At 34.6% G+C, this 15,506-nt stretch overlaps 1 protein-coding gene across 1 annotated transcript; it reads right to left on the bottom strand.

The window, feature by feature from the left end:
- Positions 1 to 489: 489 nt before the first annotated feature.
- Positions 490 to 15,062, bottom strand: LOC104223471 (MADS-box protein 04g005320-like). The gene is made up of 8 exons (XM_009774922.2): positions 14,726 to 15,062; positions 5,494 to 5,572; positions 5,273 to 5,334; positions 4,422 to 4,521; positions 4,236 to 4,277; positions 4,096 to 4,137; positions 1,484 to 1,608; positions 490 to 750 (listed from the first exon to the last, which is right to left on the bottom strand). The coding sequence occupies exons 1-8, from the start codon at positions 14,908 to 14,910 to the stop codon at positions 651 to 653; spliced, it is 735 nt and encodes a 244-aa protein (XP_009773224.1). The 5' UTR covers positions 14,911 to 15,062; the 3' UTR covers positions 490 to 650.
- Positions 15,063 to 15,506: the final 444 nt, after the last annotated feature.

Below are 15,506 nucleotides of genomic sequence, written 5' to 3'. Positions count from 1 at the left end.
TTATGTCCAAATGCCCACTTAACATCTTTTGAATATTTTAAAATTTATTTTTTTTCACTTTAAGAAATGGTGAAAAATAAGAACTAGTGAGTTACATTTATCAATTCTTATCACATTTATTAGTAGTTCTTATCACATACTAATATTTTAATATGTATTTTTATCACACTTTAAGAAATGACGTTAAGTTTAATAACACTTGTCTCACAAATTCTCCCCATAAACAAGACTCTCAAATCCTCCAAGAAGTACATTGTGGGTGCTAGTAAATAAAAAGGAACGATCCTCAATTTATAGAAGTCCAAAGCTTTTTTGACCCAAAAAAATAAATAAAACAAGTCAAATCCGAAAGAATAATATTTTCCTTTTCGTAAAAAGTAAAATCAATTATGACAAATATGTCGCCTTCTTTTAAGAGATAAAAAATAAAATATGATAAGAAAATCAGAACAAACATATAACAAGATAACCATTTAATTGTATGTCATATTGTTCTGCATATATATAATCAAGAGTTCGATCGCTAAGTAAATATTTCAAGCAGTAATAGTGAAACTCTATTTCTATGTAAGAGAGATATGCATCATTTTATTAGTTTCTTTTTTTCTCTAACATTCATCAACTTTGTTTCCCAATCCTTTATGCTATAATCAGGTCCCTCCAATATCAAACTGATATCCAGGTACAACTTCAGTAGCATGCTGTGTTGATGGTTCTGCATCTTCTGGTTCACAGTATTGTACCTGTAACCTGATAGATTTAGCTTATAAAATCAGAGGCGAATCCAGAATATAAGCAAGTTCTGAAACTCAAATTATCTACTACTAGAGATGGCAATAGAGTGGGGTGGGCTAATTAAATATTTCTTTAAAATCAAAATCAAGCCGTATGCTTTGGAAGAATAAGCTTGTACAGTTTGGGAAAGAGTTTTGATTAATCAAAAGAATAATCCACTTCAACCGATATGCCCTTAGGCACCGCCATTGCATAACATAGAAATCACCGACAAGGCATAGGGCGGATTAAATGAAAATTTACAGGTTTCAATATTTTAGACCAATTTCTTGAAATGTTGGACGTTAAAAAAAAAAAAAAAAACTTAAACGGAGCATCACGGGGCGATTTAAGAACAAACAAACATCTAAGTGGGGCAAATTAAAACTTTTGCGGTTAAGATTTCACCTTCTCCACCGCCCTTCCTCGTTTGCCATGTGATAATATTTCTAGTATATATTTCTAGTGTTCTAGTTAATTACACCTGATAATATTTTCTTATTAGCTCATTAAAAAAAAAGTTGTCATATTTGGATATATATAACATAGACACCACTTAAATGTTATGCCATATTTAAATTACGCGCGTGCCGAGTTTATGTCACATGAATCGGAACAAAGAGAGTTAATACGTCTATGAGATTAGAAAAAAGAGAGCTTATGTGTGTATGCATATATAGAGAGAGACAGAGAAGATTCTCAAGACGACCTGAGAGGCATTGTATTATTGCAATCCACAGGGTGAAAGAATCCATCAGGCTGCTGCTCTCTATACTGTAAACTTTGCTCCCCATATTGCCATGATGTTTGAAGGGCAACACCAAGTTCTTCCAACTGCAATTAGAAGTTCAATAGACAAACCAATGTAGTTAAAAAGAAGAAGTTATCTTTCTCACTACTAGAAATACGGAAAAAAATGACCAAATTTTTCCGAACAACGTTGGTCGGTAAAAAAAAAGCGACCAAAAACCGTCTAGCTTGGACGGAAACTAGGAAAAAAATATTTTACATTCATTTTAAAAACAATACCGACCAAAGTTGGTCGGTAAATTGGTCAACAAGTTGGACCGAGCTGGTCAGACTTGCTTAGTCAAAGAAACTTTCACATTAGCGACCAACTTTGGTCGGTAATGTGGACCCAATTTTTAAAATTTTAATAGTTATATTTTTATTTAAAATATTTTATAAAATTTAAAGAAATTTTATTTAAATTTACCGACCAACGTTGGTCGGTTAATGTAGGGGAAACATTTACCGACCAACTTTGGTCGGTATATTTTAATTTCTGGAAAATAACCGACCAAAGTTGGTTGGTTATTAGGTCAGCATTGGTCAAAATTATGAATCACTTTTATATTTACTATCTTAATAATATAAATGTAATCTGGTAACACTTTTGTAATACAAATAATGAATACACTAACATATGATATAACATGCTATATATGTAGCTAAAGTAGTACAATGAAGTGTTATATATATATATATATATAGAGAGAGAGAGAGAGAGAGAGAGAGAGAGAGATAGGTCAAACGTTTTATTTTTAATATTCAACGATGCATCTAAGTAAGTTATAAGTCGATGAATCAATTTACAAATAGATAGATTTGATGATAAATTATATATACTAATTAGGATTTTCACAAGTCTATCCCTAAAAGAACTCGACCAAAGTTGGTGGGTCGAGGACCGGGCCTCGACTGCATATGTAAGCTTTCACTTTTCTTTAAGTATTATAATTTACTTTTATATAAATTTTGAAATACTAATTCAATTTAAATTTTCATATAGGGTCGCTACCAAAGTAACGTGGAGGAATTCATTCGCAGTCATCCAGCTGGTGAATCGGGCGAGCCAACCCAACCTTCGGACGAGGATGCTGAAAGAATATGGTTGGAGTTTGTTGGCGGTCCAAAATGGAGGAAGGTATACGGGCTTCCTACTAAAAAGTTCTACCGTTATAAGTGTGGATGTAAGGAATAGGGACTTCCTCGCAAGGCAAGCAACTTAATGGAGAGAGCCTCTCCGCTATGCGGGAGACTATGACAAAGCTCACATCCGAGCTAGAAGCGGCCAAGGAAAGAGAAAGAGTTAGAGATGCTCAATTAATTGGCTTGCAAGCTCAGATCAGAACTCTCCTATCTACTGGAGCTTTTTCGTTGCCCCGGTCTCGTGAGTCATCGCCACGTGATCGTTTCTCCCTTCCTGCTCGTGATCGTTCCTCCCGTCCTCCTTGTGGTCGTTCTTCCCGTCCTCCACAAGACCCTTCTCTATACCGTCTTGTAGATGAAGGTTCATCAGACGGTGATAATGATGCTGTACAAAACACCCCTTGACTTTTATATACTTTGAACTAGACAAATAGAACCAGTTTTGAACTTGTTGTAATTAGTTTTAACTTGGTTTTGAATTGTTATGTTCAATTGAACTTTAATTTGTTGTTGTTGTTGTTGTTGTGTTGTTGTTGTTCTGTTGTTGTATTGGCATGTGCTGGTAGGTGGTGTAGCTACCAAAACAGGCATTTTCTGCCAAAATTATACCTAGAAAACCGACTAAAGTTGGTTGGTTTTTTAATAATAAAAAAATTTACTGCAAATTACCGACCAAAGTTGGTCGGTATTTATTAAAAAAAATTGACAATTACCAACCAAAGTTGGTCGGTTAATGAACAAGGAATTTCCAGAATTCAACATTACTGACCAACTTTGGTCGGTATTGTTAAATTTTAATTTTTTTTAAAAAAATATATTTTCTTTTACCGACCAACATTGGTCGGTATCTTTTTAAATTTAATAATTAATAAAAAAAACATAAATTGCATACACCGACCAACTTTTAAAATATGTTTCCGACGAAAGTTGGCCGGTAAGTCATTAAAATTCTTCAGATGGTCATTTTAATATACCGACCATCAAAATAACGACCAAGCATATTTGGCCACGTTTTGGTCGGTAATTGGCCATAACCGATCAAAGTTGGTTGTTTAATTTTGGTCGGTAATTACCGGATTTCTAGTAGTGTCTACCATTTTTTTTGTGCCTTGCATGGGGAGCCTTGGTGTAACTGGTAAAGTTGCTGTCATGTGATCAGGGTTCAAGTCGTGGAAACAACCTCATGTGATCAGCCTCTTTTTTATGCGATTTGTCTTACATTTACCATCGTTAACCTTTCGGTCTATAAAAGTCCCCGTTGTTATCTTTTATCTCAAAACATGATCATATTTCATAAACAAACAATGTTTTCGAATATTTTTTGAAAAAATGAAGCCAAAATCTATGGCCAAACGAGAACTAAAAGTTTAGTCAGTATTATATTGTTACCTTCATCCTCAAAGATTTGTTCATTTCAGTAAGAGATTCTTCCTGTACAAGAAGCAAATAGGAAATGTCATATTTCCTACACAGTTGAGCAAATAGTAATATCATCTTTGATTTCTTATATATGAGTATACTATATGTACCTTTTGTTGAAGTTCAGTAAGCTCATCAATCATGTGTTGTGTCTGAAAACAAGTTTAAAATGGGACCTTAAGACCTTATAATTTGATAATTAAACAGCTATTCTTCCCTTTTGAATATGGTAATATCAGGGTAAAAAGAGCCAAAAATATTGTTGGTAAATACCATTTGAAGTGCATAGTACGTACCCTAGTTGACCTTATTTGCCTCAATGATGAATCCACTTGTCGTTCAAGCTGTTCCAGATCTTTTGTGTTCAATTGTCCCAAATCTTCTCCAAGAATATGCCTAACGAATATGAAAAAGTTAAACGGTCATACATTATCCTAAGTTGCTCGGACACGGGTGCAGATCTGGAAGTCGGATCCTTTGAGATGTAAATTCTAAGATTCAGAGATACGGAACGGATACGGATGCACGGATCCGGCTAAAAATAATTCAAAAAGATAAAAATATCTCAAAATTATGAGAAATTTTGGAGAATAATTACGTATAGTTTGTAAAGTATAGAGTTCTTTTTTATTCTCAAGTTGTAGATAAGTAAAGGATTGATTTCCTAGATAAGCTATGTTATTTTCTTCCCTAGTTTGGTTTCTGATTTCGGAAAATCAAATTGTATCTCGGCTCGAATTTTTCCGTCTGTCGTGGTTAAAGTATCCAAAATTGTTTGACCAGATCCGGTACGGATCCAATGCCCACACTCATACTAGTGTCATGTCGACATGGGTGCGGCACCTAAACTGCCATGTTGGAGCAACTTAGATATTATATGATAAATGAAAAATATATATGGAGAATGCACCATAGTTGCTACAATGTGACCAGGAGCTACGTCTTGAGTTTAAGCTATGAAAATAGTCTCTTGCAGAAATCCAAGATAAAATTACGTACAATAGAAAAGAAAATATGGTCAGAACCATTTTTGGACCCACATATAATAGGAGCTTAGTGCATCGGCTGCCTTTCTTTTAAATAGAGAATGCAGTGCTCTAGAGTTAAAAATTATATCTATTCTTGATCTACTCAGTATTTAACTCACCTTTGAGATTGTTGTAACACTTCCACTCTTGTTTTAAGTTTCAAATACTCCTGGTACGTGTTCTGTTTTCACAAAAGCATAGCAAGCAAATCAATTTGCTCAAAGTTAGTAATCAACATTAACTTTTACTAACTATTTTCAGGTGAAAAACTGAACTATTTCCAAAATTTTCAGCAAACTTTAGTTTGAGCAATTATCATGCTCGAGGAAGAAGAACGAACCTGTGAATCTGTTGAAGGTTGGCTTCCTTCCACTGCAGCATAATTATATTTGTGGTATTTCTCCACTGTCTTGGACATACTAGAAAGGCAAGTTACAGAACAATAAGACATTGAATCAGATGTATATTATAACAACAGTCACAACTATAAATAGACTAACAAAAAACTATGGTATCTCGAGATATGCACTATGCTCTCTCGCGATTGTTACTATAATCAAAAGACTAAACGCTCCTACTAAGATAGGTGGTCGCCAAATTACTACTGAAAGTTTTTCCTTTTAGAGCGTTAGTCATGTAGGGTGATTGTGCGTATTAGATGATACGATATACTATTTCTCGTGTCACAATTTATATGTCATACTTTTCTTTTTAGTCTGTCTCAAAAAGAATATCATGTACTTATTTAGAAATATTTTGAATTATCAATATCAAAAAGAATATCATGCACCCGGTGTTTACAATGAATTATCAATGTCTTAGCATACATTAGTTCAGGGGCGGCCCTACCCTAAAGCAGGTAAAGCAACTGTTTTAGGCCTCACATTTGTGGGGGCCCCATTTTTTGTTACACCTAATATATTATATACTCCATATGTTTCAATTTAGATGAGGTTGTTTGACTCGCCACAGAGTTTAAGAAAAAAAAAAGAAGGCTTTTAAAACTTATGGTCTTAAAAGCTTAAAGGGTAAAAGGATTTGCAACTAGTATGATTTCTGCCAAGGAAATTGCATCTGAAATGAAAATCAAACCTAAACTTCATAAGAAACGTGTGATATATAGAAACAAATAATTTACCAAGAATATTGATATTCAAATCTCAAAATCTCTCGAAGAGTACTTTAGAGTAAATTGTTTTTTATACATAGTAGACAAGACTATTTTTTTCACTTCAAAATAGATTTAAACAATTCGAAGCATATGAAAATATTTTTTTGTTTTCTATTTAACGTAAAAAACTGAGATCACTAGATGATGAAAATTTATAAAAATACTGCCTTAATCTTGAGTGTTCCTTGAAGCATAATAATCAATCTGATATTGATGGTTTATATTTATTTTTTAAATTAAAAGTGTTAAGAAAAATAGTACAATTAGAAGATAATAGTTTAATTAATATACTCAATCAAATAAAAAAATTTGATACTTTTCCAAATGCTTATATTTCTTATAGAATACTATTAATAATTCATGTTACCGTTACTTCAGCAAAAAGAAGTTTTTCGAAATTAAAATTGATAAATCTTAACTAAGCTCAATAATGTCTGAAGAGAGGTTAAATTGATTAACTGTATTGTCAATTCAAAAAGAATTATTAGAAAAAAATTGATTATAAAAAACTATTAATAACTTTATATATAAAAAATAGAAGAATGGACTTCAAACTAAAAAAATAATAATTAAAAAAATTAAAGCCCTCGTAAAATTTGGCTTTAGACAACAAAATTCGTCGGACCGCCCTGCATTAGTTTGATGTAAACTTTCAGATGGTGGTTGTTTTGTCCTAAATATATCTTCTTGACATATTATATATAGTATTAGTATGCATGTAGATGTCTTAGTGTTTATGCATACAAGAAGCTTCCAACTATATGTTTCCTTGTTACTGCTGAAGTGTGTGGTCATTATAGCCCAAAGTTAATGTTAGAGTGAGTATACTTTCATTTACTTAATTAAATAGTCATCATCTAAGAACTTCATTAATGTTTTTGACCTAGAGAACTAGGACATATTAGGCATATGTTTGTTACTTGTTATTTCTACGCGTGCCTTACTTGATCTTGGATAAATTAGGGTTATTACTTACATATTAATCACATCTTGATTATTGTTATTAATTAAAAGAGTTACATACATTTCAACACCCTCATTTCTGCTACTTTTATCTCAACTCCTAAGAGCAAAGCTCAAGATTTGGGTAAGAAGTTGCTGGTTATGGGGGCCTGAAGGAGTAGTGGAGACGCGAGTAGTATGTGGACAATGACGGAGACCTGTACTAGGAAGGCTACGAGTGAGGTGTTAGAGGTCTCGAAGAGTTACTTTGGCGGTCAAAAAGGGGATTGGCAGTGGAATAAAGAGGTCCAAGAAAAAGTAGAAGCAAAGAAAGGGGCGTATTTGAAGGTAGTGGAGAACACAGACGAGGAGTAGAAGAGGACGAACAAAAAAGGGTATAATAAGACTAAGACGGAGGCAAAGTTAGCGGTCACGGAGGTTAAGACTGCAGTATTTGGTCATATGTATGAAGAAATAGGGACACATGTGGGGACAAGAAGCTACTCAGGCTGGTCAAGGTGAGACAAAGGAAAGCTCGTGATCTAGAGCAAGTTAGGTGCATCAAAGATGAGGACAGACTAAGCGAATATGTCAAACTTATTTTTATAAACTCCTGAATGCAAAAGGGCCAGGAACATTATGCTGGGTTATTTGGAGCACTCCGAGAGTCATCGAGATTTTAGGTATTGTAGGCACATAAATATTGAAGAAGTCGTGGGGCTATGTGTAAGCTGAGCAGGGGTAGAGCGATCGAGCGAGATAAAATCTCAAGGGGATTCTGGAGTCACATGAGTAGGGCAGTCTTGGAGTGAGAAACTGAGTTGTTTAACATAATTTTAGGACGAAGAAGGTGCCCGAAGAATGAAGGTGGAGTATGATGATCTCGTTGTACAAAAACAAAGGTAATATCCAAAGTTGTAACAACCATCCAGATATCAAGTTGCTTAGTCATACTATGAATGTTTAGGGGAAGGGTGAAAGTGAGGGTAATGAGGACTATGTCCATATACGAGAACCCATTTGGATTCATGCTGAGACGTTCGATTATGGAAGTCATCCACCTTGTTAGGATGTTAGTAGTACAATACAAGAAAAAGAAGAAGGATTTGCATATGGTGTTTATAGACCTGGAGAAAGCATACAATAAGGTCCCAAGAGAGGTTCTTTAGATATGTTTGGAGGCTAAAGGTGTCCTTATATCATACACTAGTGTAATTTAAGATATGTATGATGGAGCTAAGACTCAGGTGAGGACAGTGGGGGGAGACTCAGATCATTGTTCAGTTATGATGGGGTTACACCAAGGATCTGCCCTCAGCCTATTTCTATTTGCCTTGGTGATGGACGCACCATAATCAAGGTGAGGTACCATGGTTTGTGTTATTTGCAGATAATATAGTACAAATTGATAAGACACGAGTCGGTAGTAATGGCAAGCTGGATGTTTGGTGACAAACCCTAGAGTTTAACGATTTCAAATTGAGAATGACTGAGATAGAACTTGGAGTGCAAGTTCAGCAATGTGATGGGGGTTGATCTAGGCTAGAAACCTGTGTTTTAGCCGTGATATTACATTCCAATGATTGCATTTTTACGTGCGTTTGAGCTCAAATGATAGTGAATTACACTTAGTACATGTTTTATGCCTTGAAGGAAGTGATTTGTAGCTCAAAAGTTAATTTGAAGCTAAATTGATCAATTTGGAGCTTTGAAGTCTAAGTAAAAGCCCAATACATTAAGCCTGGATCGTGTTCGGGGGTCGTGTACCAAGTCTGGATGTTAAAAAAGGACGAAATAAGTTCACTTTGAGAAAATTGCAATGCTGCGACGCATGGGGCACCGCAAGATGCGGCGCAGCAGTGTAAAATGTTGCCTGACTCAATAATAAGAGGCTACAGATAAAATGCACTAATGCGTCGCACGGTGCGGCGCAGCCTGCGGCGCGGCTGTTCAATTTTTACAGAGCTAAGTCCTAGTTCGCGCAGAAAAGGGTGTTTTCGTTTGGGCCCGACTCTAATTGGTATAAATACATGTAAAAATGCCATTTTGAAGACTTTTGACATATCTTAGACCTAGGGAGGCTATTGTGGAAGGGAGAAAACATTTGGAGCAATTTCCGGAGGAGATTAGCATCAAATTCTTCATTCCTTCATCTTTTCTTTGTAATTTAATTATGCAATTTATTTGGGAAATTATGAACACGATTATGAGTAACTAAATATTTAGTCTTATATTTTGATAGAACCTTTTGTAGGATAAATTCTTGTTATGTTTTTATATAATTGAGCCGTAGTATAATCTCTATTTGTTCAACTACGTTCTTATTGTAGTTAATTGAAGAGCTCTCAATTAGCTGTGCCTATTTAGTATGCATAACTCGGGAGAGAGTGCATATTTAGGTAATTGTTGAACAACACCACTCCCAGAGTATATGAGGGATCAATAACCGAGGGTTTAAAGGCGAGATTAGGGATAACGAAGCCTTGGGTGCAATTTAAAGTGAGCTGTAATAAACAAAGCCAGTCAGCATAACTCGGGAGAGTGCGTCTAGTAAATTGTCGTGATTACTCGAGAGAGATTTACGGTAATAAGAGTGCTCATGATTGATATAGGCGATTAGGCGAATCTATGTGAAGCATAACTGGAAGGGATTCCATCAATAGGGGAAATTATAACCTTAGATCCTTCTCTTAATTGTTTACAACTTAATCATAGTCAGTCTTTGTTTACTTAATTGCAGTCATTCATAGTTAGTAAAAATATCCTTAATTGTTATTCATAACATTTGGGAAGTTGATTACATAGAATTTAGTGAGTCTGACAAGAGTAATTGATAGGTTAATTTCTTGTGGGTTCGATTCTGGGCGAAATACTCAGATTATATTTGCCACGTCCGCGTGTCCTTTGTATAAGGCATAGTTGGGCGTGATCAGGGGTGCATATATGAATGTGAAGCTTGATTCGCAAGTCATCCCCAAGAGACAAAGTTACAAGTATCTTCGTTTATTGTCCAAGAAAATTGGGAGATTAACGAGGATGCCACACATCGTATAGGGGTGGAGTGAATGAAAAGAAGGTTAGCCTTGTATGACAAGAATGTGACACCAAAACTACAAGGTAAGTTTTACAGAGTGGTGATGGCTAAACCGACTATGTTGTATGGGATAGAGTGTTGGTCGGTCAGGAACTCTCATATCCAGAAGATGAAAGTAGCATACAGGAGGAGGTTGAGATGGATGTGCGAGTATACTAGGTTGGATAAGATTAAGAATGAAGATATCCGGATAAAGGTGGGTGTGGCCTCCATAGAGAACAAGATATAGTAAGTGAGACTTAAATGGTTCATGCATGTGAACAGGGAGAAGCTTAGATTCCCAAGTAAGGAGGTATGAGAGGCTGGTTTTGGTGGACGTGAGCAGAGGTAGTAGGCGGCGAAAGAAGCATTTGGGAGAGATGATCAGACAGGACATGATGCGACTTCAGCTTACCGAGGACATGACCTTTGATAGGAGGGTGTGAAGATCGAGAATTAGGGTAGAAAGTTATTAGGTAGTTGACCATTTTTTTTCTGTACTGGGGTTTTTAGGATTAGTCTGATAGTGTCTTGTTCTTAGACTGCTAGTATTACATGATATTTTCCTACTATCTTCCGTTTCAGTTTACTTGTATCTTACCGTTATTAGTGCTTGTTGCTATTGCTTCTTCCCGTTTATTCTGCTGGTTCTTAGATTGTTGTCATTACCTTCTAGCCTTTATGGTTGATATTGCTTATTTCTAGTGTTGTTGTTCAACTTCTTGAGTCGAGGGTCTATCGAAAACAGTCTCTCTACCTCCTAAAGGTAGGGGTAAGGCATGCGTACACATTACTCTCCCCAGACTCCACTTGTAAGACTCCATTGGGTTGTTGTTGTAAGAGAGTTACATATCAGTTAGAGCAATTTTTGATCTATTAGTCACGATCAATTCGAAAGTTTATAATCTTGTGTAAAATAATCACCAATGTTGATAAATGTTCATGTTTCCCTTTTATTTGATTACTATTTCTGTCAATTATCTATTTCACCAACCATGACTCTAAACGGACCAGTGATCATTGACTTTACTTAACATATTCTCAATAAATTCTTTTTTTTTTTTGTTTTTTTTTTTTGTTTTGTAAATAGAAAGATAAACGAAGGCATACTATAATCTTTTTGATATTCAATCAACTTAAGATTCAAAACTAGAAAATATTAGTCCTGCGTTTTACAATGAAGATATGGTTTCTAGTGGATCGAACTTATAAATTAACACCTAAGAAATAATGATAAATACAAGCGCATATGGTTTTCTTAACTAGATTAGAAGCACTCTAAGATCATCTTTCTGTATTTATTTCACAGCCCCATTTTGTTTGATATTTTTTGGCTGCAATAGTGAAGTGTTGTTATAGAGGATATATATATATAACATAAAAATCGGTTTCGAAAATAAATATGACTTTTATAGTGAAAAAGTTGTTATATAGAGATGTTGTTATAGAGATGATTGACTGTAACACTGAGGATGCTAAAAGATACCACAATAAAATGTCTAAAATCTAACCTTATTCAAACTTACTGGGCACAAATCTTTGTGCTCCCAAAGAAGATCACTAAGCTAATTGAGGCAATATGCAGAAGTTTTTTGTGGACAGGGGAGGGCAATATCTCTAAGAAAGCATTGCTGGCATGGGAAAAAGTATGTATGCCCAAATCAGCAGAGGGTTTTCAATATTATGAGCATCACACTGTGGAACAAAGCAGCTATATGTAAACAATATTGGAACCTACACAAAGAGAAGAACAAACTATGATACATCAGAGGCAAGAACATATGGGAAGTTCAACTGAAGCAAACATCATGGATGATGAGCAAGATTATGAAAGCAAAGAAGAAATTTGAGGAAGCAGACATTAATTATGAAGACATCGGGAAGATGAACAACTGTTCAATTAAGCAAATATATCACAAGCTGAGAGGAAGCTTCAGTAAAGTGAGTTGGAGAGGAGTTGTATGCAGCAATGCATGTTGCCCTAGGTGGACATTTATACTAATAATGACAGCACATGACAAGTTGTATACTAAAGATAGACTGAGAAAATGGGGAATACAAATTGATCAGGAGTGTGTTCTGTGCAGACAAGCAAGTGAAAGTATTCAACACTTATTCTTTGAGTGCTCATATGCAGCTGAATTATGGGGTAATCTGCTAGCTTGGCAAGGGATAAAAAGATCAGTATATAGATGGACTGAGAAACTAGCATGGGCTGAAAAATGGATGAAGAGGAAAACTGCAAGAACTGAACTATATAAGATGACACTAGCAGCATGTGTATATTATGTGTGGCAAGAAAGAAATACCAGAATCTTTCAAGCTAAAGTAAGACGATGGGAGATACCTGGCAAGATGATTATACAGGAAATACACTGTCGAAGCAATAAGCATGTGAAAAAAGCATTAAGTAGACTGGATTGGTACCCTATATAATAGACAAAACAGTATAGCAACAGAAAGGTGGTAAGGAGGGGGGGGGGGGGGAGTACAGAAAGCATATGATATATATAAGGATTTTTTGTTTTACTTGTAAATATTTTCCTGGTAAATGAAAGTTTTAATTACCAAATAAAAACCTAACCTTATTATTCAACAAGCTATGTCAAATAATGCAGTATTTTATTGAGAATCATTTCACTACTGTAAAAAAGAATTAGACAACTAATGAATAGATAAAGCTTCTGAAAGAATTAAAAGAAAATAATGAAGACACAGAGAATTTGAAGACTAATTAACCATAGCTATGAGTCTATAACTTTGACACAAGGAAAGGATGCCTTGCATTGATATCAATTAATGGTTATCAAGTTATTTACCCTAAAGACCTAATAAATAATTTGATTGTGTAAATATTTTTTACACCATTAATGTATAAAACTTGCACTCCATCTGTAATAATCTTCTTTGCTAATCTTCTTAGGTTTAGAGGAGTTAAATTATTCTATCAGTTAATATGTTATTGATATCATTAATTAACGAGTTCTGAATGAACTATATAATGAATTATTATATCTGCATATAACCAATAAGCCGTACTTATTAGATAAAGGAAATCTAATTAATTAGATAAATGCTCGAAATATATGCATAAATTCTGATCAAAGCTCACTCTCTGTCATGCTTAAAATAAAGTGGACTACTATAATTTCAATACCAGTGATGATTATAAAATCTGAGATATTATATTTTGCTTATACTATGAAGAAATTTGCAGCTTTATATGTAGATTGTCACGCTTATCTTTATGTGTCTGTACTATGAGAAAAATAAAGTGTCATAAAATGAAAAAAAAAAAATTGGAGGTGCACATCAAATCATAACCAAAGTAAAATCAGACTCCCCTCATTTTCAGAAATTGGTGCTTTATCTATTTCATCAAGATTCTTCGTAAACAATAATAATTACGCTTCAATCTGAATATTGACGTCAGCTAGTGTGAGCTTGCCAACATAAAAATAGAGGAGAGTTACGCTAGGTTAAATAGTCATCGTAAAACTTATAAATTCATGATAATATGTCAAGATCATTCTTGATAGAAAATTAACCTAGATCTTATGTAATATTGCATTCTTGAAAATTAAAGAGTAAAGGCCAGCCAAAAGAACATTTACAATAACAAAAATATATCCAGTATATTCGCACAAGTTTAGGTTTGAGAAGGATAGTGTGTACGCAGACCAAAAAAGATATCTATAGGTAGATGATTTTAACCTTATTTTCCTTCTATCAAAGCTGCATCAGCATCTAGCCACTTTCATGTACTAATTTAACCTGTGTGTACCACACACTAACAAGAAATAAATCTAATTCTGACTCAGATCTCACATCAATAAACAATCAGCACTAGAAAAGAAAGCAGCAGAAATTCTAAGAAATGGAAAGTAGAATAACCATATAATGGTAAATAAATATAGACAAAGTTTCAAAATTGTACAAATGGGTAGCTAGCCTTTTCTCCTCCCAAATTTTGCTTAGTATAGACCATCCAAAATAAGGGCAAAATGTAGGGAAAATTTTAGCCCACAAAACATTTTTCTCCCACCACAGATACGATAAGAAGCACCCCTCAATCAATACGCCAATAGAAAGTACCAGTGACATCTCTAATCTTCGAGAAAATCAAGATCGTTCTTTTTCATATAAAAGCATAAGAAAAGACCGAATCATCTTAGACCTTGACCGAGTTTTTTCTAGTACGGACCGGGCGGAGTGCTTACATGAGGGTATACGTGGTACGATTAACCGAAAATTGATGAAAGATTGGTCTGGAAGGATGCAAAACGTGATTAAGGCGTATGAAGCCAATACTGGTGAGGCATGCCACCCTAATAAACAACAGAAAAATATACTAATTTGTTTTTGGGGTTAAATTAATGAACATACCTTGAGCTGCTGCAGAATTCATAGAGTTTGCCACGAGTAGAGAAAATGATAAGAGCAACTTCAGCATCACAAAGAACAGAAAGTTCATAAGCTTTCTTGAGCAATCCATTTCTTCTCTTTGCAAAAGTCACTTGTCTATTTATTTTATTCTCAATTCTCTTCAGTTCTACTTTCCCTCTTCCCATTGTATAGCTAGCTTTCTTTTTTTGGCTTTCTGAATGAAATATAATATAAAAAATGTAACAAGATTCTATTCTAAATCAGTTGTTTTTAGTCTGGAAAACTGGTGTGTTTTGCCATAAAAGCATATGTAAGACAGTACAATTATGGATTTGGTTGTTCCCTCTTCTCCTTCTTTTCTCCTTTGCCTCTTCTTTTTCTTTCTTTTTATCTTCTAGGGTAAGGATAATAGCTGTAGTTTTATTGTGGGTCAGGTCTAAGGTTTCTTTATATACGTACAACATTGTAAGCATAGCTCTAGAAATACATGCAAAATTTAATAGTCTTAAAAAATTTATACTACTATCAGATTACATAAAAGAGTGAATATAGCAAGGGCTAGCTAGTTTTCGGACTAGTAAACGAAAAATAGCCGGTGTTTGCAAAGTCATAGAAAAATAGCCGTCGTTTTACCAAAAAATACGGAAAGTTCTAGCCTTATATGCGGGATTATGGAGCTCATACGTATAAACTTTCTGCATATTATGTTGGAACTCCTGCACTCGAAAGTTCCAGCATAATATATTGGAATATGGAGCTCCTTCATATAATAAGCTTCTCG

Source organism: Nicotiana sylvestris, chromosome 10 (assembly GCF_000393655.2).
Source record: "Nicotiana sylvestris chromosome 10, ASM39365v2, whole genome shotgun sequence".
Taxonomy (NCBI): domain Eukaryota; kingdom Viridiplantae; phylum Streptophyta; class Magnoliopsida; order Solanales; family Solanaceae; genus Nicotiana; species Nicotiana sylvestris.
This window is presented reverse-complemented; position numbering and strand designations above follow the sequence as displayed.

Coding starts and splice junctions, on each gene's coding strand:
- LOC104223471 (XM_009774922.2), bottom strand. CDS start 14,910: ATGGGAAGAGGGAAAGTAGAACTGAAGAGAATTGAGAATAAAATAAAT. Junction 5,573..14,725: donor GAATTCTGCAGCAGCTCAAG/GTATGTTCATTA, acceptor TTGCCTTTCTAG/TATGTCCAAGACAGTGGAGA. Junction 4,138..4,235: donor TTACTGAACTTCAACAAAAG/GTACATATAGTA, acceptor CTTCTTGTACAG/GAAGAATCTCTTACTGAAAT.